The sequence below is a fragment of the Colias philodice genome, chromosome 26 (assembly GCF_061535455.1).
Source record: "Colias philodice isolate Cphi_HAF_F1 chromosome 26, ilColPhil1 Martin Lab GWU primary, whole genome shotgun sequence".
NCBI lineage: Eukaryota > Metazoa > Arthropoda > Insecta > Lepidoptera > Pieridae > Colias > Colias philodice.
In genome coordinates this window covers 886,128-912,564 of record NC_143111.1, presented here as the reverse complement: position 1 = coordinate 912,564, position 26,437 = coordinate 886,128, and the positions used below count along the sequence as shown (strand labels likewise).

The following is a 26,437-nucleotide window of genomic DNA, read 5'->3' as shown; positions in this document are numbered from 1 at the left end:
TTAGTGCTCTAAAGAATTGAACATTTAAAATGCATATTAAGTAGCAGCAGCAACTTAAATAGAACTTTACTATACATAATACCAACTAATATTAACATAATTATGCTAACTGAAAACATCGAAATTCCTTTTCCAACCATACTTTTAGTCCAATGAAATGTTACATTTTTTAGGCCTAAACTTGTGTTTTTTAGAGGACGCAATTTTATTTTTTTTGATGTATAGGCCCCCCTAAGAGATATATCGTAAAAACCATATCAACCGCTATTTTCAAGATGGCGGCCATGGGACAAGGTTGGCGACCCCACAAACTTGGTTTTAGCTTCACAATGACCCCCCTACACATCAAAAAAATAAAATTGCGTCCTCTAAAAAACGCAACCCCAAATGTAACTTTTCAATGGACTATTTTAAAAATAACATCCAAAAATATATCTATTACATATATTAAACATGGGTTACCATTGTCTTAGAGCAGTATAAATTACAGTGTGGAAATGAGTCTTGAGAAAATTAAGACATAGAGATCTCACTCTTTCCCACTCCGTAATTATGACTGCTTTAAAACAGCATGGTAACAGGAAAGAACAACAATCTTACCTCAGGATTAACAATATACTCCTCAATTTGAGCAATGGCTTCTTTAAAAGCGGTCGTCTTGCATGACTTGACCAGTTGCTCTTTATGCTCCTGGTATGGCTTGATGTTATGCTCCTCAATCCAGGCACTACACAATAAATTAGTATTAATTTACTAAAGTGTGTCATTTTTAGTAATTGAATGTTCTTTTAATAAGTATTATCACTACATAGTATAAAACAAAGTCACTTTCTCTGTCCCTATGTCCCTTTGTATGCTTAAATCTTTAAAACTACGCAATGGATTTTGATGCGGTTTTTTTAATAGATAGCCTGATTCAAGAGTAAGGTTTTAGTATATAATTTATTAGGTTTTAGACAAAGCGGGCGTAGCCGCGGGGGGTAAGCTAGTAAATAACTAAAACTTTATTATAAATAATTTATATTTGGTAAATAAAAAGGGGGTCTAACTAACAATATAAAATCTTCCCTTAATAATAATTATTGGGAAGTGTCTATATCATGGGAATAGCTTGCAATAATTGGCGTGCCATGACTGAGGCCTATGTCCAGCAGTGGACAAACATGGGCTGATAATGATGATGATGATGATGTCTAGATCATAATCCTTATATTTAGCAAATAAAATTATCCTGTACATGTGTAGTCATTTGTTTTGCTTATACAAATTAAGACTAAACTCTGAAGTTAATTTAATAAAAAAATAAATGAAATCATACAAAGACACATGCTGCATCTTCATAATTAAAAAATATTCTTAAATATTATAACTGGAACCTATATCAGAACTCAATATACATTAAATACATGTTCTTATTGAATATATTTGTTAATTTTTATAATAACATGTCTCTGTAAGCATGCAATTAACTTGAAGGGAATATAAAATATGTTGGCTTATTGTTAATTCATACAGGAACAAACCTATTCTGTTTATAAAATACTAGAATGTCTAAAAAGATATTATTTTTGGTTGCATGAGAATAAAACTTCTTAAATTTATCTTTTAACAGTTGTTTGAAGATTAAATTTTAATTCAAATTTTATTGAATGGGAATTTTGCTATAAACAATCAGTCAATTCTTAGATATTTATATTATTTAAAACTAAATAAGAATCTTGGAATAGGCTCATCAAATCTGGGTCTTGATGATGATGTAATATAATGTACAATCATTAAATTGTTGGTAAAAAATTATAAATATTAAAAGCGGACTTACTAATTGTTTGTCCCAAAGAAATAAATACATTGTACATTCATTGCCTTCTTCGGAGGCTTCAGTTCTGGGGTTGGTATGGCTACCTGAAAAATCATCAAACAATCATATTATAAAACTTTCTCTTGTCTCTTATACTCTTCTTTTGGGTTTTTGTTTTGATACAAACAAAAAATTTAATGTAATGTTAATGTACATAAATATTTTCCTATACACTTGACTGAACTTTTGAACGTTTACAATGAAAGCGTTTAGTTTAATTTTGGTGTTTTCTCGCCAGTGACCGTAATAGCGTCAGCTTTTGTACACAAAAAATTCCCGCTCATTAAAAACATGTTGATTACATCGAAATTTTCAACAAACAAATTTGGTACGGTTGTTTCTTGACATCAGTAAATGGTTTCAAATTTATTTAAACTTTATTTAGAAAGAGAATAACTTTAAAATAGCGTAACAAGCAGACTCACCCGGCCGGGCCAAGGGCTGAAACCCTTCATTTTAGCCCTGGAACAAAAAATTAAAAGAGTTACACATTGAACACGTGCTAATGTATATATTTACAATATTTTTTTTAAGTTTTAACTACATACCAAACTAAATCACCAAGTTTATACGCGTCAGACATTGTATACGTCCACTTCTTTCCACTTTCCTCGACGAACTAATTCAATGACTACAACAAATTATAGAGTCGTGTAACTTTTCCGCGTCTTATTTTTGTCTATGGTTAAATATATCCACAGAAAATAAACCGGTAATTTTGTTTATTCCAGGTAATCAATCAAGATGTTTTCATTGTGTTTTAACGTGATTTTAACACTGTTTTAATAATTTTGTAGTTATTTATTTACAGCCGCGCTTTTAAAAATGTGTTTTGATTGAAAAACAACATTTTCAACATATTTTACATCCTGCATACGAATTTCTTTGCAAATTTACTATAGTATTTCAATTTGAGTAATTTCAATAGAGTCACCTATTTAGTTTGCACTATATTTTTTTATAAACTTTAATTTAAATCTCAATTAAGTTATCATTTCATCAGAAAAATTACAAAAAAATCTTTATATATTTAGGATGTGGTTAAGATATGAAATATACGATTTCAAATATATCCAATAAAGGGAGATAATGGAGATTAAGATGGAATGTTTGTGAAATACTTCCTATTATTAGCATTACCCGTGAGTACCATTAAAGAAAATCGTAAATTAAATGTAAGACTGCAGCTCTATATGTCAAGAAAAAGTTGCTGTCAATGTCACAATTTCCGACATGTTTTCGTCCTCAGCGCCAAAAGATATTTTTAAATAAAGTTTTTAAATAACATGTCTAAAAGATTTTTTCCTCAACAATATGGAGAGAGAAAAAAAGCGAAATTAGATGTAACCGTCTCTGATCACAACTTTCCACTGAGTCAAAATGTTAGTTCCAATAAAGGTAATTTTACAAAATCTTTTAAACTTTGCGGAACAAATTCGCCCTTATTGATGGTAAATTTCTAAAGTATTTACTAATATTTCAGGTAACAATCAAGCTGATAATTGGGGTGACGATAATGATGACGAGATTCTGCTTTTGGCGAGTCAAGCGTGCGAGGAAGCGTACAACGAACAAAATATTACCTCGTTGGCCGATTACAGTTTTTGTATGAAGCCGGCAGTAACAAGTACACAATACGATGCAGTTCCAAGTACTTCTAAAGCACCATTTGCGTTTAAAATACCAACTTCAAATCCCTTGAGTACTAATTCAACTAAGTTAAAGGATAAATGTGAAAGAATATCATCACCACTCCCCGGAATATCATCTAAAGTGAATAAAGAGCATATGAATTTAAGTGATGATTTCATTGTCAATGATAAGATATTTAAGGGACAAGATTCGGACCAATTTTATAAACAGCTGCTTCAATTGCAAGAGGAAAATGCTAAACTGAAATCAGAGAATGGAAAACTTCTAGAAAAATGTGTTACAAAAGAAGGTAAGGATGTTTTATTAATTAAAAAGAGTTATTTAATTATATGAATGCATATAATAAGTATTTCTTTAAAAAAAATATTTTTCGATTTCAAGGGGAAGCAACAATACTTAGAACACAACTAAAAACTTGCCAAATGGCTGTGGACAATGCAAGGATGGAAAAAGTAAAAATACAAGAAAAAGCTAAAATGGAGTGGATGGAAAAGATTGGAGTGGCCAACAATCAAATACATGATTTAAAGAATCAGTTAGATTTTAAGGTAATTTATTGTTATATTCAATTACTAGCAGTCCGCCCTGGCTACGCCCATGGTACCTACATGTTTATGTTTTTTTCATAAGAACCATCCTCGTACTTAAAGGAATAGATTCCGCAACACACGCGATGAATTTTTTTTTTACCGCTATGATTGAATTTTTATTAAGGAATTTTTTACACCTTGGGTTACATTATTAGATTTTTGGTAAGGATCTCTAATTTTTTTGAAAATGCAATATAGCATATGTTGCTCAGTGAAGATGCAGCTTTCTAATGGTAAAAGAATTTTTGAAATCGGTCCAGTAGTTTATGCGTGAAAACCATACATACATACATAATTACAAACCTTTCCTCTTTAAAATATTAGTATAGATGATAATTAAAACAAAAGTCTTATTATGTAAATGGGAACAAGTTATGTTTTCAAGGATTTTATGTATAAAGTTGTTTATATTATAGTAGGTACTATTGACTAGAAATTATTTTAATCCATCAGTCCCCGGAATCACAGACACAATAGATAATCTATTGTGTCGCGCCCCGATCGGGGCGCTCGGTGGTCAATGGGTTAAATTGGCGATGCCAATGCATTGATATTTTTCATGTTTTATTCTTAATTAAAACATTCAAAGTTCAAACTTTGTGCAAGTACCTATATGAATATTTTTTTTCAGAACTTAGAAATTATAAGTATAAAAGAAAAATGTAAGATGCTGGAATCATCTAAAATAAAACTCACTCAAGTAACTGTTGGAGCAAATGACATCTCAGCTAGGTAAATTTTCAATTTTTTGTTTGCAAAATACTTACGAAAGTAATTATTTAAATAATCTAATCATTCCCATTTGTTAAGTGTATTTCTTAAATAGATATGTGATAGTTGATCTGTATGTTTAGTTGGAAAAGAGGAGAGATTATTAAAATGAAACTTCTTTACGCACGTTGAGAGTAAAATTTCAAGTTCGCGTCATGTCAATACCTTCACGTCATGGGGAAGGCGACAATTTTGGTATCTTTCAATCTTGCCAAAGAAGTTCCACTTCTGACACGTGTGCACGCTTTTTTTTATTAAAATAAACCTCTTTATAATAAAAATTAATTATTTATTTATTCTTTAAAAAAAAATTAATTTCTTTTTTAGTCATAAGCAGAACAGTTACATGGAACGAGATAACAATATGACTCAAGCAAGACGAGTGAAGACTGCAACAAATAGTGTACAAACTGACAACCAATCACATATTCTGAAATTAAACACAATAATGAGGACAGGTAAATAAAAGATATTTTAATGGATTTAACAGCAATTTATTGTGGAACAAATAAACTGCAAACATGGTTTTGAAGATTGAATGAATGGAAATGCATTCAAAATCTCTTAAAAGTATGAAATAATAAACATCTTTTAAAATTATTTCAATTTCTAAGTTAAAACAAAATAAACTATGGGCCGATTTTTCAATGCTTGGATAAAACTTATCCGTCCATTAAAGTATTACACAATAATATTAAAATGTCACGTAAACTGTCAAATACGGGCAATTAGAATACGTTTTTAAAATGGTAGTTTTATACATTATTCGATGAATAAGTTTTATCCAAGCATTGAAAAATCGGCCCTAAGAGTAAAAATTACTTACCAAAGAATGGCTATTTCTCATGGTAATTAATATTCTGATTCAGATTTTTACTCAACCTCTATACTCTGTCCATTATATTATTTGCTTTTTGACAGCTTCACGTCTATGTAGGATTGTATTGTCTATGTTAAAATGTCATACAAATAATTATCGTACTTCATGGACAGGTCCCGCCCACTTAGTGATGCCTACACAGAATTATTCAATGATGGGTCGATAGATTAAAATAATCGATAGAAATACTCTGTAAAATATATCCGATACAGAAAAACTCTTCTATTAAGTTATATAATTTAAACGTAAAGACAACCAAATTGTAAGATAGAAACCAATCAATAATAAAATATTAGTTTAGTTTAGTTTTAACATACAATGCATAGATATGTGGTCTTATTATTACATATCTTATTAGTACGTTTACGTTGTAATTATTATTTACGTACCTGATTCGATTTATGATAATATTTTGAATTTATAATTGAAATGGTATCACAATCGATAATCTTCTGAACATCACTTCTGGTATCACCCGTCGAGCTGTCAAAAAGCAATTCTTATAGTGGACAGACTATAACATGAATATTGTGTCACCATTAGAATCATATAATAATCAAGTTGAACATACTATTTACAATTACAAAAATTTTAATTTATTTCAGAGCCATCTACCCTCAAGAAACTTCTACCGCTCATAATAGAAACGCACCCAGACCAACCTTCCATACTAGAATACAACGAGAAACTAAAGAAATCAGACACTACAGTGAACAAATGTCGAGTTTTTAACACTTTTTACCGACTACCCTCAACGCCCAGTGTGGGTAGGCGGAGAAATAAAATTAGTATAGCAAGTGTGTATGAAGATTTGACGTGTATTGCTGCGGGTGAGAGGAACAAGGATAGATATATTAATGTGAGTAATTTTTATTTGTATATTAATAACAACAACTTTTTGTGTCCTCATGTGGATTTGAGAATGATTAACATTTAAAGGTTTAACCAGTGCTAAGTGGCTGGCAAAAGTTTATTTTTATAAAAAACTATTAAAGAACATTATTTATAGAGGTTAATTACTTTAAAAGACGTCTGAGGGAAATGGTATTTTTTAGAGAAAAAAATACTTACACCCAAAAAGGTTTTCGATTTGGAGGCGCCGGGTATCGATCCCGGTACCTCTCGCATGCTAAGCGAGCGCTCTACCATCTGAGCTACGCCCCCCGTTGGGAGTTATGTTGAATTTAATTATACTATTCATTATTTTTACGTAATACCGTCAATTGCAAGGACAATAAAGTGAAAGGTATGATCGTGTTTGTAGGCTTAAAGAAATTTGGTCAATACTTAACAATTTTTTTAAACGAAATTCATACCGTAGTTATCCAATAGATAATTAACTAAGTATATGGAAAATTTTATGCTTAATAATATTGGCTGAGGTGTTTTTATTTGTTTGTTTGATGCGCTAAAGTCAACAGGAACGGGTCCGATTTGACAAACTCAATGTTAGATTGCCATTTATAAGGGAAGGCTAGTCTATAAAACATCGAAAAACAGCGAAGCAACGCGGGTAAAACGGCGGGGCACAGGTAGTAGGTACATGATAAAAATGTGAGATTAATTTTTGAAACAATATTAACAATTGTATTCTTTGTATTCTCTAAATAATAAGTGACTTTCGTATTGAACTACTAACTTTGAAATGTATTTGGGAACATACAGCATTCATAAATAAACTTGGGGTAGTATATTCTGTTTTCTCTTAATACATAATAATCAGCAAAGCAGCAAGTTGTCACACACTTGTACTATCTGTGTGTTCAACATATAAAATCTCAAGGAATGATCTAGTTTACATGATGTTATTTTTGAAATTATATTTTTTGTCTAGTTTTTGCTGTTTTCTTATCATCACTACATAGTATAGTATAAACTATAAAACAAAGTCGCTTTCTCTGTCCCTATTTCTCTATGTCCCTTTGTATGCTTAAATCTTTAAAACTACGCTACGGATTTTGATGCGGTTTTTTTAATAGATAGAGTGATTCAAGAGGAAGGTTTTAGTATATAATTTATAAGGTTTTAGACAAAGCGGGCGAAGCTGCGGGCGGTAAGCTAGTTTAATTGATAAAAAAAATATCGAGTTAAAAAATTGGAGGCGCCGGGTATCGATCCCGGTACCTCTCGCATGCTAAGCGAGCGCTCTACCATCTGAGCTACGCCCCCGGTTGGTCATTGGTTCGAATTTACGAATAGCTATCAATATTTTAACGTAATACCGTCAAATACAAGGACAGTAAAACTTGTTCAGCATGATACAATTATGTATGTGGACCTTTCACTTGTTCTATAAAACTTTTAGGGCCGATTTTTCAATGCTTGGATAATAGGTACTTATCCGTCCAATAAAGTTTTACACGATAATATTAAAATGTCACGTAAACTGTCAAATACGGGCAATTAGAATACGTTTTTAAAATGGTCGTTTTATATATTATTCGACGAATAAGTTTTAACCAAGCATTGAAAAGTCGGCCCTTATAGTGATATTTTTCTTTGTTATCAATCAAAATATAGCCTTATGCATTATTCTGAGCTTGGGTAATGGGTTGATCTGGAGATAAAAATTTAAATAAACAAGGATTGCATCTTCGACGTCCTAAATTACTGGACAAAGTATATTGTTTAAACATGTATTTATTGAGAAAATTATTCAGAATAATGATTGAATAACAAGTTAAGTTAGGTTGTAAGTAGTTGAAAAAAGTCTAAAATACACATTACGCGGCTGCGGGGCAGCGGCTGCCGGGTCGCGACCGCCCAGATCCGAATGCTACCTTAAGATAAAACTCATGAAATTGTTCTATTGTGACCATTCTTTGATAAGTTTACAATGTTTGAATTAAGCCAGCCCGTTAAAACTGGGTCACAATCCAGTCTAAAGCAGTCAGTAACATACAAACATACAGTTTAATGCCTCAGCCCCCGGAATCACAGACACAAAATCTATTGTGTCGTGGCCCGATCGGGCCGCTCGGTGGTCAATGGGTTAAGCTAATACAAGCGGGTTATGAAAACCTATTTGCTACATTTACGTTAGTTTAAAAAATTAAACACCTAACACTTCCTAATGCATCCATATTTATCGTGAAAACCTTATTAAAATTCGTTCAGCAGTTTATAAAAAAATTCCATGATTTGTAACAGACAAACACTAAAGAGACGTAACAAGTAACATGCGGTATTGAATGTAGTGATTATATTATGTGAGAGTGAAAGTGACTTCTGTGCTCTAGTTATATATTATGTCCTTGCCTTAGGCATTTCGACGGTATAAAAAATTAAACTGAACCGTTATTTTAACAATGTTAACAACTGGGGGCGTAGCTCAGATGGTAGAGCGCTCGCTTAGCATGCGAGAGGTACCGGGATCGATACCCGGCGCCTCCAAATCTATTTTTTTTAATAAGTCTATCCAGTCATATAGTTAAGAAAAAATCGAATTTCCTAGAAAGTTTAGAATTTTCGTTTTTCCACCTCTTGTCTTTTCCGCTCACGTCATCATATTGGAAATATGGTGACGCCAAGCAGTTTTTTAAATGATTTATCATACATCATAAATCATTTAATATTTAATTTTTTTTCATAGAATATAGTTAAAACGCGTTTTCGTGGGAACTGGGAAAGCTCTACCACACCACCTTAAGGCAGAATGAGTAATAACAAAATTACCTGATAATAATTGTAGTAATAAATCGAAAAAGAACGTAGAGTTTTTAGTGTATTTCATATTTGTTGCCGCTTAATGTGTCAACGAAGGTACTATTGACCATAGTTTATGCCATTACATATTTTTTTTAAATGTACCTGTGATGTGGTCTATGTATAATAAAATAGACCAGGAAATCGCTGGAGAATAATAAGTATTTAAGAAATAAAATAAAAGAAAATCCTGGAGGCGCCGGGTATCGATCCCGGTACCTCTCGCATGCTAAGCGAGCGCTCTACCATCTGAGCTACGCCCCCGGTTGGGAGTCATGTTGAATTTAACCATTGCTTTCATTATTTTTACGCAATACCGTCAATTGCAAGGACAATGAAATGAAAGGAGAATGATCGGGCAGCATGTATATAATAATGCCAAGGCATTTATCTCATTCAGAACATGTTCTTAAAACTAGGAAATCGCCCCGTCTTTTCGTGTAACTTATGACGAAGTTTCACTTCTGTGTTCATCGATTATAGTTATAAAATGTATCTAATTTATTATGTATTAAATTTCCGCCGCTGAATAAAGAAAAACCCGCATAGTTCCCGTTCCTGTGGGATTTCCGAGATATTAATTAGCCTATATCTTATTCTAGGTCTTCTGTTACCAAATTTCATTGTTTTTTTCTGACTTCCGATTCTTTGATTTCAAAAAAATATTGGAAGGAAATCAACTAGTGAATAATTTTCCTTTCATTTTTTTATTTGCCTCATATAATGAACAAATATAGCACATAATAAAAGTCCAAAAAGTCTGGAGGCGCCGGGTATCGATCCCGGTACCTCTCGCATGCTAAGCGAGCGCTCTACCATCTGAGCTACGCCCCCCGTTGGTAGCCTAATAAAATTTAACAACAGTTCATATTAAAACAAGGGCATTTGGTCAGCACTAGTGGCCTTTCACTTAACGAAACAAGTACAAAGTATAACATACACTTACATAGCATATACACTACGTATATAGAAATGTAAATTTTAGCTCAACTATGTCCCGTGGCTTCGATTGCGTGGTTTTTATAGGAATAACATGTTGTACAATGGTAGACATAGATTACTCCTCAGTCTAGCCTCTAGCCTCCTATATCCATACAAAAAATCATACCATAAAGTCGATTCGTTGCGACGTGAAAGAAAGACAAATAAATAAACACATTTTTGCAATTAAGAATGTGGAACTCACTGTACTTTTACTAATAGATATAATTAGTAAAAGTACAGTGAGTTCCACATTCTTAGAAAGCGCGAGCCATCTTAATTCTTAGGCGACAAAGAAGTTGTGGAAAAACAATTTACAATTATTATAAAAAAAAATGGATGGTGACTAACTACGACATGACCATTATTATAATTACACTAGCTGCGCTTCGCGGTTTCACCCGCGTGGCTCCGCTCCTGTTGGTCTTAGCGTAATGATATATAGCCTATAGCCTACCTCGATAAATGGGCTATCTAACACCGAAATAATTTTTCAAATCGGAAAAGTAGTTCCTGAGATTAGCGCGTTCAAAGAGTAATTATAGTAATAGATTTTAGATTACATTTTCTTTCAGATCTTCAAACAACTCAAAGAGGTATTACAAGAAGTACATACAGAATTGAGTCTAATAGCTCAGCGCGTGACGACGGCATTTCAACGGGAAATGGACGAAAGGTACATAGATTCGACTGCCAGCCTGAACATGTTTGGAATACGGGATTTGATTAGTGGCAAGTGAGTATCAATACATAGTATAAAACAAAGTCGCTTTCTCTGTTCCTATGTCCCTTTGTATGCTTAAATCTTTAAAACACGCAACGTATTTTGATGCGGTTTTTTTTTATAGATAGAGTGATTCAAGAGGAAGGTTTTAGTACATATATAATTTATTAGGTTTTAGACAAAGCGGGCGAAGCCGCGGGCGGTTACCTACTAAATATATATATTGTGGTACATTATGAGTGTGTATAAGCAGCCAGATGCAATACACGATTTTAAAGTTTCATTTTATATTGACGATATCTTTAAAGAGATTATTAATACGGTTCGTTATTATATCTCAATGCAGTATGAATAAAAAAAATAATCAAATTTATTCTTCTAAACCACACTAAACAAACAATTTTTCATTTCCAACTGCTAGAAAATAGACTGAATCAATCAGTATTTAAAAACTTAGTATAAAAATCTATTCACTTCAAAAATAAAAAATAAAATAAATAGCTGCCAAAGAGGGATAGAACGCAGTATGTTGAAGATAAAGAGATTAGACAAAATTAGGCACACTAAAATAAGGTCGATTACCAAAGCAACTAATGCTTTGAGTCATGCACAAAAACTGAAGTGGAGGTGGGCAGGACACGTCGCCAGACTTACTGATCAAAGATGGACAGCGAGAACGACAACGTGGAATGGCCCACTAGGCAAAAGGTACAGAGGGAGACCGTTAACACGCTGGGACGACGACATCAAGAGAACAGCCGGCCCTCTGTGGTACCAAATAGCGCAAGATAGAGACGGGTGGTCAGCTTTGGAGGAGGCCTTTACCCAGACAGGGGTTCATGCAGATTGATTACTTTAGTTCATTACGTTAAATTAATTTCTTTTATTTATTTACAATAACTAAATAATTAATATTAGCATTGGAATATAACGAAATTACAATTACTAACACTATTAACTATCAAGTTTTGTATACACTTATTTTTTTACCGCGTAAGCGTTACTTTGTAAAAATGTCAACATATCTGTATGAAATAAATAGGCTTTTTTATTTTTTTATTTTTTATTTTTATTTTTATTATAAAAATCTATTAAGGGCTGATTTTTCAATCCTTGGTTAAAACTTATTCGTCGAATAATGTATAAAACTACCATTTTAAAAACGTATTCTAATTGCCCGTATTTTACAGTTTACGTGACATTTTAAAATTATCGTGTAATACTATTTGACGGATAAGTTTTATCCAAGCATTGAAAAATCGGCCCTTACCTAATTGTGTAAAAAAGCTAACTTATTTTCAGGCCACTATACAAGGAAGAACAAGCCATACTAGCGCGTCGTTTCACAGCCGTGTCATACATTCTACTGCGAGACAGCGCTGATATCAGCATACTGAAAGACAGTGTGATACAAGATATACTGAATGTTGTTTGTATAATATGCAGTATGTTGGATACTGCGGTAAGTTTTTATTTGGGATTTTTGCGGGTAGTTTTAGATTTCGGTGAAAAAAAATTTTCATATGAATTCGTTTGGTTATATTATTATGTATGTATATTCAAATATATTTTATATATTTCACGAATACATTCCTTTCATAAATTATATATTTTTCGGATTTCGTTTTCATCTTTTATAAAAAAAGGTGCTTCTTTGTTACATTATTGTTATTTATTCTTTCAAATTTCATTAATTTAAATTAATTAACTTTATATTTATAATTTTAAAAAGAAATATTTATTTCCAGTGCACCGGCGTCCTCTACAGCGGCCTACTCATCTCACTCACACATGTCCTATCACTACTATCCCAGCATTTCCCGGCCTCCCAACAGACAGACATACAAAAACACGTGATACTCGCGCGACCAACACCGGCCGTGTGCGTTGTGTTGGTTGTTGGTGCGTGTGTTGGTTTGTGTGCTGGATGTGTTGGTGGCAATCTGAGGATGGATTATGATCAAGGCGTGCTGTTATATAAGAAAGGTAAGGTTTTCCAACTGAAATAAAAAAAACAAACACTTTTTAACAAAGAGATAGATAAACAATACACAATCTAATTAATTATCTATATAAGTATTTATTTAAAAATTATATAGGTATGTTTATCAGCCATCTGGTTTCCATAACGCAAGCGAAATCTTAGTATGGGATCAGATCGTGCCGTGTGTGAAAATTGTCCTGAATATTTATTTATTTATTTACACACATACAAAGAAAATGACGTAATATTTAAAAATTGGGCTAGTGTGCTATTTATTTTAATTGATGTTTGCAAAATATAAGTCAAAATGCGACATGGAATATCAAATTAATTAAAAATATTAAAAATTAGTTATCTCACTAATTTTGGAATTACATTTAAAATATTGTCCATCAGTCTTCTTATTATCACTAACCTCCGAAATGTCCGGACGGAATGTAATAGAATTTTCACTATCAGATAGCTTATAGCGTTATTCAGACCCGCGTCGTTATTTCTCAATCTATGTGTTAAATACCTAATTTAAAACTACCTCAATTCTTTTGCAGTTAAAATTTATATTTTAACTAGCTTTCTGCCCGCGGCTTCGCCCGCTTTGTCTAAAACCTAATAAATTATATACTAAAACCTACCTCGAGAACCACTCTATCTATTAAAAAAACCACATCAAAATCCGTTGCGTAGTTTTAAAGATTTAAGCATACAAAGGGACATAGGGACAGAGAAAGCGACTTTGTTTTATACTATGTAGTGATATTTAATATTTTTCAGACTCATGTCTCCTTCAAGTACTATTAAAGCAAATAGAGACCGCTCTTAAATGTATGGAAAATCAAAATATGCAAACGGAAGCTGTGACATTATGTAGGAACTTACTTATGTTGTATACTAAGTTCGATTCAAGTACAAATGAAGAAACCAGGTATGTTATTTTAAATCAATTAAAAATTAATTTAACTTCTTTTCGATAATTATATTAAAAAAAATCGTGTACTTATATTTGTGCAAGGAAAAATCTAAAAAAATATTGATAACATGCATATTTGTATTTTTGATAAGAATTGGTGACCTTTAATTTGAGAAATTATTATCGATGTTTAAAGGATTAATTAATAATTATATATGAAAATACTAATCCTATTTGTAATATCATACATGGTAGATTTAACATTATGTCAGTTTTTTTATGTTAGTCTGTCTCTGTTATTAAAATGAATGGACTATTTCAGATGCGATTGCCAGCTGGTCTTGATGCAAGTTATTGTATATGCGTTGAGGATATGTGCCAATATGTTGAAACAAACAGACAATACAGGTAACACTTTATTACTTTACTTCAAAAATTGTCCAAACCAAAAGTCTGCCTATCGTGTCTATTAGGCAGAGTTTTCATAAATATAACTTTGAATAAATTGTATTTTTTGTAATGTGGGTTTCCAATAAACTTTAAACTTTATTGCAACAATATAAAGATTTAATTTGAGTGAGTGTTGTTATGAGCAATGTTATGAAGGCAAAGCCAGATTTTTGGAAATTGAATAGTGAGTCTAGTTAATAGTACGATAATGGCGTAACAGTGATTTTTTCAGAATTATTTGTTTTTTTTAAGTGAAAGTGAAACTTCTTTATCGGGGTTGGAAAAAAATTTAGTGTAACATTTTTTCGTTACGCGTGACATTTTTCCGTTACGCGCCATCTTTTTCTTATCCCTACCACGTGTGATTCGACATATTTCTGTGAAGTTGAATATAGTAAATTATTTTTTGAAAAATAAGGTCATAAAGAAGTTTGACTTCTTACGTGTGTACCTACACTAGTACATGCACACATTTTTTTTTAATTTAGACGCGAATTGTTTAGATTTCTAACACTTTAAAGCAAGCGGGACCGTGTTTAATTTAAAAATCATACTCGCCTCAAATCAAATAAGGAATTATAAACTTTATTGTAGTTAAAATAAAAACTAAAAAAAGACGTGTGGCACTCGGGGACTGCCGCGGTAAAGCTATTGCATGCTATGCCTTCAAGCCACACCTCCGCGCCCGTCGGAGTGGGGAGCGTGAGGTTTTTTCGTTACGGAATTTCTCGATTCGGTCCCCGCGCTCAAGGCCCGCGATAGAAGCTATGCAATAGCTTAATAACAGTTTTTTTTTTATATTTTCAGCGGATATTAATTCCGACTTGCTAAGCACATGCCGCAGTGGTATACAAGTGTTATACCAGTGTATACTGAGGGACGTGGAGTTCGCTTCCCGGCTCGGGTACCACGAGGGGCATTTGGCTGAGCTGTGCGCGATGCGGTTTGGACAGGATGATGTTTATAGTGAGTATTTAAAAAAAATATGACTTGTGTAAAAATAAAATCAGTACTAAATGTTATGTGAAAAAAAAATGTATTTTAGCTGCTTGTTGCAGTTCATCCGATTGTATTTGTTTTTGTTAGTTTTTTAGAATGTTATTACATTGATATCCTACTTCGAATGAAAAGTATAACAAACCAAACCAACAAAACAACTGACCAAATCATTAATAACTGTTCAGCCGATCTTGACGTATAAAATAGTGTAACAAACATGAGTACTTTTCAATTAGTAAACAAGAAATTAACATTCAACAACCTGTTAGAGATTTTAAAATAAGAAAAATGACATTTTTCATATTATGTACTATTTGAAACAAAAAAATTATTTAATATAAATTATAATGCTTTTTCATATACATATATATATAATATCACTACATAGTATAAAACAAAGTCGCTTTCCCTGTCCCTATGTCCCTATGTCCCTTTGTACGCTTAAATCTTTGAAACTACGCAACGGATTTTGATGCGGTTTTTTTTAATAGATAGAGTGATTCAAGAGGAAGGTTTATATGTATAATAAGATCCATTAAGTAGTGGAGAAGTACTGTTATTTTTGAGGTTTCTAATGTGATGTCGTAAAAAATTACATTTATTCCGCTTACATTGCAAACGCAGGCTGAACCCTAAGAGTTTTATCAAAATAATGTACTAAGTATTATACACATTGAAAAGGTCTACAGAAAAGTCCGCGATGGTATATGTCTATCTCTTATGGATAACCCACAATATCTTTTTTTTGTCATTTACTTTTTACGACAAATAATGGCTAATTTTCGAAGCGATTTTTACCAATACAGCATTAATCCTTAACCAATTAAATACCATGGATACATTGTTCATTTAATATAGATCTATATGGCCCTTTACACCGTATGATTTAAGTGAATATTTTCGAAGATATTACAGATTTAAAAATTGCGGGACGTAGCGTTTGCGGCCGCCCGGCTATGTATTTTATACCCGTGCGATGCCGGAGCGGGCCGCTATATTTTTATACCTATACAACGTTCACAATTTTTCTGTAGTGTATTTAGTATCAGCATTGCACCCGTGCGAAGCCGGGGCGGGTCGCTAGTATATATATATAAAAGAAAGTCGTGTTAGTTACTCCACTTATAACTCAAGAACGGCTGAACCGATTTAGCTGAAAATTGGCAGGGAGGTAGTTTAGAGCCAGGAGAAGGACATAGGATACTAAATATGTACCACGGGCGAAACCGGGCGGAGCACTAGTTAAATAATAATTGTAATATTTTTTTCAGGTACAATGCTAGCTGAAATTTCGAGTACATTCCAGTCGTCGCCGGAAGACGCGACGCCATCTTATACGAAAAAAGCGTGGATGAATAGCTTTAAAAGTTTCTCTATTGCTGATTAATATATCATTTTAATATTTAATATATATCGGCAATGACAATAAATATTATGTTTTTGAAGTGAAAACTTCTTTAGCGGCGTTGGGTATAAAATCTTAAACTCGCGTCAGGACACGTGACCTGATCGAAAAAGCGTAAGACGGATGGATATCAAACATGCTCAACGTTAATAATCAAGTTTTCACTTCTGCCCGCACTCCCGGAGTGCAACCCGTCTTTTTTAATATTTAATATACTTATAAAAGAAAAAACTCAGAAATATGGCATTAAAAATTACTCAGATTTAGTATATTTCTGTTATTATTTGCATGATGGAATAAATATGTAATAGAATTAGTTTCATTGTTTGGATATGTTTCGTTTATTAGTTTTGATGCCTTGTAATTGTTGAAAAATAATATTTACCACGCATGTAAACCCATAGTATAATGTTAGTAAAAATTGAAACTCGCATGATCTCATCTGCTAGTTATTAAAAACCTGTATAAAAAAAACTAATTTGTTAAACTAGTTTTTATTCAATTATTTAAACTTGTGTCATGTTGTTTTGTTACGATCCCTTGAATTGTAAGTTAATTTATTCATTAAATTTCAATGAATGAATGAATAATAAGATAGATTAATGTTAAGAAACATCGCAAGTTAAAACCCTTACGCATATAAGTCCGACTCGAACTTGGCCGGATTTATTTTTATTGGCATTTACACAACACAAACTACTGATGTATTTATATACAAGTACTTTTTAACACGAACTACTGATGTATTCATACAAATAATTTAATTATTTTATAATAAATATCTCATTGTAATAAAAATTGTCAGTTTTAAAACACTAACATATGGTCTGTAGATATGAAGATAAAAACTGTACAGTACGAATATAAAAAGCCTGTACTTAGTTTTATTGTTGAGAATGTTAACCATTTTTACGTATGTAAATATGAAATATAATTTATTTTCTCATTTCATTGTTTTTTTACCGCCTTAAATTCTATGACTATAATAGTAGGGGAGCCCAGGATGCTAAATGTGGATTTACTCGAGCGTCACGGGAACCTATTAGAATTGGTAGATTAGACCATAGCGAGAAAAAAAGGTCCTATAATGTTTTCACTTTTAGCGGTGGGGAAGGGTTTTTTGATTTTTTTTTAATTTAAAAAAGAAAAAAATTGGCTTGGAAATACTCAAGCGCGTTAGATATTAATATTTTGCATGCTCCAGGACGTCACTGAAAAAAAGTATACGTTAATCTGACGATTTAAGTGGCGATTTAATCGCTATGAAGAAAGGGTAAAAAATTTAAGTAATATTATTCGAGCGCGTCAGATTAATATATGGGGGGGTTAATTACAATATAAGAAGTCCCCATTTCGCTAATCTGACGATTCGAGCTCAACCTTAGGAAATTATGGATTATTCAAATTTTCCAGCGGGGCCCCTGAGCGCACCCACCAACCATAACTGCTCATATTGACTAGAGGTACTAATGAATAGCTAAGGTACCGTCCCTCTGACGCGCTCGAGTAAATCCCAAAATCCCCTCTTGGGCTCCCCTACTATAATGGAGAATATCGTTTTTTTCATTTGATGGTAGTTATTTAAAGCGATGGCTACTTCAATTTTACAAATAACTAGCTGCGCTTCGCGGTTTCACCCGCTTGGCTCCGCTCCTATTGGTCTTAGCGTAGATGATGATATATTATAGCTAATAGCCTTCCTCGATAAATGGGCTATCTAACACCGAAAGAATTTTTCAAATTGGACCAGTAGTTCCTGAGATTATCGCGTTCAAACAAACAAACAAACAAAGTCTTCAGCTTTATAATATTATGGTCTAAGATCCGAATATAAGTCGAAATGCAACGGCGTGATAATAGAATGAGACCAATTTTATAATAAATTTAGTGTATTAAAAATGGGTTGACTGGGAAAATCCTGGACAGGACATTTTTAATGAATTAAAAAAAAAACATTTTTTTTTAATTAATTGCAGTATCAACATAATAAAAAAAAATTATAATAGACTTAAAGTAGGTATGAAACCTACAGAATGTGCAGTCATAGTCGTTTTCTAATATTTACCGGGACAAACGGCTAGGTTGGCAGGTATAAACAGGTATGTCGGTACCAGTTACTTTCACTTGATAGGATGATGAAAAAAAAAATATGTCAGCGCTGTTTTATTACAAAATTGTTTTATTATCTCGAAACTGCAATTAATATTAAATGAAAATGATTTTTTTTAATAATTAATAAAAAATATCCTGTCCAGGATTTTCCCAGTCAACCCATTTTTAATACATTTTTTAATACACTAAATTAATTATAAAATTGGTCTCATTCCTTCTATTATCACGCCGTTGCATTTCGACTTATATTCGGATCTTAGACGATTTACCATTGAAACTTAAATTGTTTGCAACGTTAGCAATATTCTGCCACGATTTGCCGAATCTTATTTTCATCAGATCTGGAAAAAAACCTCTTTTTAGGGTTCCGAACAATGATCCGAACCCCAGGAGGCAAAAAAGGGAACCCTTATAGGATCACTTTGTTGTCCGTCTGTCTGTCAACACCCTTTTTCTCAGGAACGAGTGGAGGTATCGAGCTAAAGTTTACAGTCCCTTGATGCTATGAAAAAATAAAACTTATAGCCAATGCTGCAAAGATACAGCCGTTTATGTTGAAAATTTTAGCAAATTTCGACATTCGTAGAGAAACCAAAACCTACAGGGTACTTTCCCGTCAACAGAGTCTTGAAATTTGGCACAAAGTAACGTCTTGTAACACAGATATAGGAATAATTACGTAAAACAAGAATTTTGAATTACATTATGTAAAAAATATGTTGTGTGGTTTTATGAAACCACGGTAAAAGTGAAACTGTTCGAACGGTTCCGAACACTGCTTTGTGTAGCGCATGTCGCGTGACGGTCGGTACATACACGATACACGTGATATGCGCTACACAGACCAAAAAGTTTGAGACGATGTAATAAAAGTTTCACTTTAAAAAAATGTTGTGTGGTTTTATGAAACCACGGTAAAAGTGAAACTGTTCGAACGGTTCCGAACACTGCCTTGTGTAGCGCATGTCGCGTGACGGTCGGTACTGTATACACGATACACGCGACATGCGCTACACAGACCAAAAAGTTTGAGACGATGTAATAAAAGTTTCACTTTAAAAAAATTAAGCTCTCAACCCCTTTACTCATGAACGTAATATGTACTACAACAAAAACTCAGGTCTATAATATCTTTACCCTGTAATAAAATCAAACTTCTTTATCAACGCAATCCAGAAGATAAAGCCGTATGCTGAAAATTTTCGCAAATTTCGACATTCGCAAGGGTATCATAACTCAAAACCTACAGGCTACTTCCCGTGATCGTGAACTCAGAATCTTGAAATTTGGTAGCACAGATAGAAGACATTAAAAATTGGATATATATTTTTCTTAGTGCTTTATGGGCATTTTCACAAAAATGTATACCCCCCTGATTTTCAACTGTCCCTCGAATTCATTAAATTCTATATAATGAAGTAGTTGCCAGAATTATTTATATATGTTATCAAAGTGATTATACGTATACAATATTTTGTTTTTTTAACAAAAACTATGACAAAATCTAAAATAAAGTTAAGTTAATTATAAATAACAATCGAAAAATGGGTAATTTCACGCTGTCCCCTGCTTACTCTTACGCGTTTATTACATTATTTCTTAACTTTTTTGTAAGAAAGGTACCATCTTTTAAGGTTTTATTTGGTCCAGGATAATCAGTTACTGTGATAATAGTTAAAATATAATAACCTTATATAACAAAATAAAAGATAAAAAAATAAAAAAGAAAATCAAAAAAATTGTCCTTCCCGGAACATTCAGTTGTGTCACCGATTTTCTAAAAAGAAAATTACTGTGGTTCAATTAATTTTGCATTACTGTCAACACCATAGCTACTGCTATGCAACTTATCAGGTTAGAAGCCGTCAGGGTCAAAAAACTGCTTAGAAGGAGTGCACGCGTGTTTGCAAGCCGCAGGGACCAAATTCTTCATTCAGGTATGTGACCATATTTTGGCTTATTTCTATCTATTTATCTTGTAGTATTTAGTTAATTTTGTTTTAAATGTTTTTATATGTAAGTTGATCAAAAGTTTTGATGAATATAAGTGTTGTGGTTATATTTTAAACCGTTTTTATTACTAGAGGATTATCAAATGTGACTTCCGCTGTGTGACTATTTGAGCGGTCACATATACGCTGAACGAAAAGTCACAACATGCCTGAACACATAAAGCAATGTTTACATGGCGATTTTCTTGAGCTATAAAAATATTTTTCTAAGACATTTTTGACTGAGTAGGAAACTACGGCAATAAGATTTCAAAAATAAAAATTATTTCCCCATACAAATCGCAACAGCTGATTGATCATTTTGCATGAGGAAGTAAAATTTTTTTTTGAGGAAAAAAAAAAGAAGCATTATGCAGAAAAAGAAACAAAATAAGCCAGCAGAACTAAGAATCTAGACAATGTGCCTTGTATAACAACGAAAGATAATAATGGAACAAAAATTAATTTTTTTCACGATATTTTTCATTGGTTTTTTTTTTATTTACAGATTAACCTTCGTGTTTGCAGCGTCCACTGAAACAAGATTTTTTTTATCAAATATGGTGATTGAGATTATTTAAGGTTAATAATAAACGAATCACGAAGACTGATTATCGACTGATTAATTTGATTAGTGCCAATATAAAACATAAAAGAGACTTCTTATTCTTGAATCTTGATAGTAATTTACCCTTTAGATAAATAATAATAATGTGATGGCTTAAGCCCGAACTGATTGTGATAATTTAGTTTGAAGTTAAGTTAAGTTTATAATTATATTTATTATGTGTGCCTGCGTACTTTTTTTTCGCCATGTAAACGCACCCTTTCCCTTTTTAGGTATTCGGTTGTGTGACTGTCCCTATATTACAGAGCTGAATTTTTTAAATATTTCAGTAGATTTTACATTTAATGCCCTTCAAATCAGTCTCTTTAATGGAGAATAATACATAAGTGTAATATTTGTTGCCCTTTCTCTAAAAAAGTATCTAACATTTTAAATGTAAAGATAATAATGACAGTTGAAGTACCAGAGTCACAATACTGAATATACTATTATTTTTTTTAATTAGCTTAGATCCAAAAGTTGGGAATAGTGAGTGTTTAAAATATACAAAATAACGATTTTAAGTTAATAAATAAACAATATCTAAAAATTCTTATATTTTGCACTGTTTTTCCAGCTACTGAATATAGTCACACAACTGATATAAAATTGCGAGACTTTCCATTGTGTCCTATTATTTTTACAGTTTTCTCATTTTAAACCCATCATATTATATGTTTTCTTGAAGTATATTGAATTTCCGTTTTAAAGAGACCAAAAAAAGTTTAAAATATAATACTATCAAAAAAAATATATTTTTCAAGGAGGGGGTGGGCATTTTCACAAAAATGTATACCCCCCTGATTTTCAACTGTCCCTCGAATTCATTAAATTCTATATAATGAAGTAGTTGCCAGAATTATTTATATATGTTATCAAAGTGATTATACGTATACAATATTTTGTTTTTTTAACAAAAACTATGACAAAATCTAAAATAAAGTTAAGTTAATTATAAATAACAATCGAAAAATGGGTAATTTTACGCTGTCCCCTGCTTACTCTTACGCGTTTATTACATTATTTCTTAACTTTTTTGTAAGAAAGGTACCATCTTTTAAGGTTTTATTTGGTCCAGGATAATCAGTTACTGTGATAGTAGTTAAAATATAATAACCTTATATAACAAAATAAAAGATAAAAAAATAAAAAAGAAAATCAAAAAAATTGTCCTTCCCGGAACATTCAGTTGTGTCACCGATTTTCTAAAAAGAAAATTACTGTGGTTCAAATAGTTTTGCTTTACTGTCAACACCATAGCTACTGCTATGCAACTTATCAGGTTAGAAGCCGTCAGGGTCAAAAAACTGCTTAGAAGGAGTGCACGCGTGTTTGCAAGCCGCAGGGACCAAATTCTTCATTCAGGTATGTGACCATATTTTGGCTTATTTCTATCTATTTATCTTGTAGTATTTAGTTAATTTTGTTTTAAATGTTTTTATATGTAAGTTGATCAAAAGTTTTGATGAATATAAGTGTTGTGGTTATATTTTAAACCGTTTTTATTACTAGAGGATTATCAAATGTGACTTCCGCTGTGTGACTATTTGAGCGGTCACATATACGCTGAACGAAAAGTCACAACATGCCTGAACACATAAAGCAATGTTTACATGGCGATTTTCTTGAGCTATAAAAATATTTTTCTAAGACATTTTTGACTGAGTAGGAAACTACGGCAAAAAGTAGATTTCAAAAATAAAAATTATTTCCCCATACAAATCGCAACAGCTGATTGATCATTTTGCATGAGGAAGTAAAATTTTTTTTTGAGGAAAAAAAAAAGAAGCATTATGCAGAAAAAGAAACAAAATAAGCCAGCAGAACTAAGAATCTAGACAATGTGCCTTGTATAACAACGAAAGATAATAATGGAACAAAAATTAATTTTTTTCACGATATTTTTCATTGGTTTTTTTTTTTATTTACAGATTAACCTTCGTGTTTGCAGCGTCCACTGAAACAAGATTTTTTTTATCAAATATGGTGATTGAGATTATTTAAGGTTAATAATAAACGAATCACGAAGACTGATTATCGACTGATTAATTTGATTAGTGCCAATATAAAACATAAAAGAGACTTCTTATTCTTGAATCTTGATAGTAATTTACCCTTTAGATAAATAATAATAATGTGATGGCTTAAGCCCGAACTGATTGTGATAATTTAGTTTGAAGTTAAGTTTATAATTATATTTATTATGTGTGCCTGCGTACTTTTTTTTCGCCATGTAAACGCACCCTTTCCCTTTTTAGGTATTCGGTTGTGTGACTGTCCCTATATTACGGAGCTGAATTTTTTAAATATTTCAGTAGATTTTACATTTAATGCCCTTCAAATCAGTCTCTTTAATGGAGAATAATACATAAGTGTAATATTTGTTGCCTTTTCTCTAAAAAAGTATCTAACATTTTAAATGTAAAGATAATAATGACAGTTGAAGTACCAGAGTCACAATACTGAATATACTATTGTTTTTTTTAATTAGCTTAGATCCAAAAGTTGGGAATAGTGAGTGTTTAAAATATACAAAATAACGATTTTAAGTTAATAAATAAACAATATCTAAAAATTCTTATATTTTGCACTGTTTTTCCAGCTACTGAATATAGTCACACAACTGATATAAAATTGCGAGACTTTCCATTGTGTCCTATTATTTTTACAGTTTTCTCATTTTAAACCCATCATATTATATGTTTTCTTGAAGTATATTGAATTTCCGTTTTAAAGAGACCAAAAAAAGTTTAAAATATAATACTATCAAAAAAAATATATTTTTCAAGGAGGGGGTACATTTTTGTGAAAATGCCCGGGTACATTTTTGTGAAAATGCCCTTATAAGCATTATTTTTCATGAATCGTATAATATTGAAATTGATTACAGCGCCATCTATTAGAAGGAGGCTGTAGTCATTGTTATTTTCGATTCTTCTAGTCACCGCTAGATGTCACTGATATAAAATAAATTATATAGGATATTAATGTAGATGGCGCCACTAGATTTAATTATATGAATAAATGAAACTTTTTCGCTAAAGCAACATTATATTTAACATAAAAAATGAATAGTTCCCTTTTTTATTTAATATCACTGATTTTTGCTATCCATATTGTAATGTTTAACTTTTATTCCGTAAATTAAGTAATTATGAAATTGATTACAGCGCCATCTATTAGAAGGAAGCTGTAGTCATTGTTATTTTCGATTCTTCTAGTCACCACTAGATGTCACTGATATAAAATAAATTATATAGGATATTAATGTAGATGGCGCCACTAGATTTAATTATATAAATTAATGAAACTTTTGTCGCTAAAGCAACATTATATTTAACATAAAAAATGAATAGTTCCCTTTTTTATTTAATTTTGCTATCCATATTGTAATGTTTAACTTTTATTCCGTAAATTAAGTAATTATGAAATTGAAAACAGCGCCATCTATTAGAATCTAGCAGTAATTCTTGTGCAATTAATTCTTACTAGTCATCGCTAGATGTCACAGTAATAAAATATAATTGATCTGATATTGATGTAGATGGCGCTAGTGAATTGTATTATATTATTGTGATATGTTAGAAGAATAGCCATGAAAATATTAACTATGTATAATATTTTTTATTAGTGCTTATATTTCATGAAGGCTCACCAAACTGGGCCCCCGCAATTTTGTTTCGTTCATATACATCGTTTTGATTAGAACTCTTAAATAAATAAAGGAGAAAACTAAAAGACTCAGAAAAATCTTATAATACATCATCTCAATCTTATAATACATCATCTCATAAAATCTATCTCTGTTCCTAATACGTTTCGAGATTTATGTTCATAATATCTTTGCTCAAAATTTATTGCTCTTTTAAAATATCCAAGTTTCATCACTGGCCGTGAAAGTTCATCACAACGCCAAGTTTACCCAAACCCCTTTAGGTAAATTAATGATTGCTCTCGTCTTTTACATACATTACCGGCTGCGTATTAGGTATGGTATAGAATACCTAGGCAAAGTATAAAATGAATAATATTTCATACATTACCTGTATAATATAGAGCCCTAAACAATGTATAGGATACCTGATTATGTTGATTTCCGGTAACATAATTTATATATTATATTATAATGCGAAAGTCTGCTTGTCTGTTACGCTTTCGAAGCTATACTAAAAATAAAATTAGAATGAAAAAATAGTAATAAATAGTGAGTAAAACTTTATTGCAAATATGAATAACTACATAACTATTAATTGTGTTGTATTGTAATAGCCAAAAAGTATATGGACGTGTCTTGGTCCGCGGAAAAACCACATGTTATAAATAATATCCCAGCCACACTATGCCACTCGTCCTGCTCATCGCGCTGCCGCTCGCCTTGATATTGCCGTCTGGCCACACCACAGGGGGCCCACCTTAGATTATACACCTATTATCTAAGGGCCACACACTGCTCTACTCGCGACGCTCTTCACTAGGGATGGGTCGTCGACGTATTTTTGATCAACGAGACTAGATCGTTAAATGTCGTTCATCAACTAGTCGTTCAACTAGTTAAAATCTTCGACTAGTCCATGTGTAAAATAAATAACTTAATTCTGAAAACAATAAATTCTAATCACAATAAATAATTAATAAATGTTTATGCTTTCTTACAAAAATAATTATACTCCCTAAAAAATTTTACTAAAAAACTTATTATCGTTTGTTTCTATAGTTTAAATTCAAAACATTGGTCTTGTAAACCAAAAATATTTGTTTTTTTAAAAACTTCAAAGAAAATAATTTATTCTTATCAATAAGACTGTTTAGCCGTTGAATTC

The 26,437-nt window shown here is 31.9% G+C and overlaps 2 protein-coding genes, 1 long non-coding RNA gene and 5 other non-coding genes across 10 annotated transcripts in view; 3 read left to right on the top strand and 5 right to left on the bottom strand.

The window, feature by feature from the left end:
• Positions 1–2,491, bottom strand: part of Ndf (Nucleosome-destabilizing factor) — a 58,729-nt gene extending 56,238 nt beyond the window's left edge. For all 3 annotated transcript variants that reach the window (XM_089711215.1, XM_089711216.1, XM_089711217.1), the window contains exons 1-4: positions 2,407–2,491; positions 2,284–2,320; positions 1,820–1,902; positions 601–727 (exon numbers count right to left, since the gene is read on the bottom strand). In XM_089711215.1, coding sequence (XP_089567341.1) covers positions 601–727; positions 1,820–1,902; positions 2,284–2,320; positions 2,407–2,441 — 282 coding nt within the window. In that variant the 5' untranslated portion in view covers positions 2,442–2,491. The remainder of the gene's footprint in view (positions 1–600; positions 728–1,819; positions 1,903–2,283; positions 2,321–2,406) is intronic.
• A 602-nt stretch (positions 2,492–3,093) lies between these two features.
• On the top strand, positions 3,094–17,777 carry LOC149476727 (uncharacterized). The gene is made up of 13 exons (XM_089711173.1): positions 3,094–3,256; positions 3,342–3,800; positions 3,893–4,059; positions 4,733–4,833; positions 5,200–5,330; positions 6,358–6,611; positions 11,014–11,174; positions 12,465–12,624; positions 12,911–13,148; positions 13,918–14,068; positions 14,376–14,461; positions 15,311–15,469; positions 16,774–17,777. The coding sequence occupies exons 1-13, from the start codon at positions 3,145–3,147 to the stop codon at positions 16,887–16,889; spliced, it is 2,295 nt and encodes a 764-aa protein (XP_089567299.1). The 5' UTR covers positions 3,094–3,144; the 3' UTR covers positions 16,890–17,777.
• Positions 6,844–6,916, bottom strand: TRNAA-AGC (transfer RNA alanine (anticodon AGC)). The gene has a single exon. It is a non-coding gene; the product is annotated as a tRNA-Ala (tRNA).
• Positions 7,849–7,921, bottom strand: TRNAA-AGC (transfer RNA alanine (anticodon AGC)). Its single transcript has one exon. It is a non-coding gene; the product is annotated as a tRNA-Ala (tRNA).
• On the top strand, positions 9,073–9,145 carry TRNAA-AGC (transfer RNA alanine (anticodon AGC)). Its single transcript has one exon. It is a non-coding gene; the product is annotated as a tRNA-Ala (tRNA).
• TRNAA-AGC (transfer RNA alanine (anticodon AGC)) lies at positions 9,649–9,721 on the bottom strand. The gene has a single exon. It is a non-coding gene; the product is annotated as a tRNA-Ala (tRNA).
• TRNAA-AGC (transfer RNA alanine (anticodon AGC)) lies at positions 10,219–10,291 on the bottom strand. Its single transcript has one exon. It is a non-coding gene; the product is annotated as a tRNA-Ala (tRNA).
• Positions 17,778–20,583: 2,806 nt separating the features above from the next.
• Positions 20,584–21,802, top strand: LOC149476726 (uncharacterized). The gene is made up of 2 exons (XR_016317776.1): positions 20,584–20,956; positions 21,519–21,802. It is a non-coding gene; the product is annotated as an uncharacterized LOC149476726 (long non-coding RNA).
• Positions 21,803–26,437: the final 4,635 nt, after the last annotated feature.

Excerpts from the sequence above, each read along its gene's own strand:
- LOC149476727 (XM_089711173.1), top strand. The coding sequence starts at position 3,145 with ATGTCTAAAAGATTTTTTCCTCAACAATATGGAGAGAGAAAAAAAGCG. Across the intron at positions 5,331-6,357 it reads AAACACAATAATGAGGACAG|AGCCATCTACCCTCAAGAAA; the intron begins GTAAATAAAAGA and ends AATTTATTTCAG. Across the intron at positions 14,462-15,310 it reads GAAACAAACAGACAATACAG|CGGATATTAATTCCGACTTG; the intron begins GTAACACTTTAT and ends TTATATTTTCAG.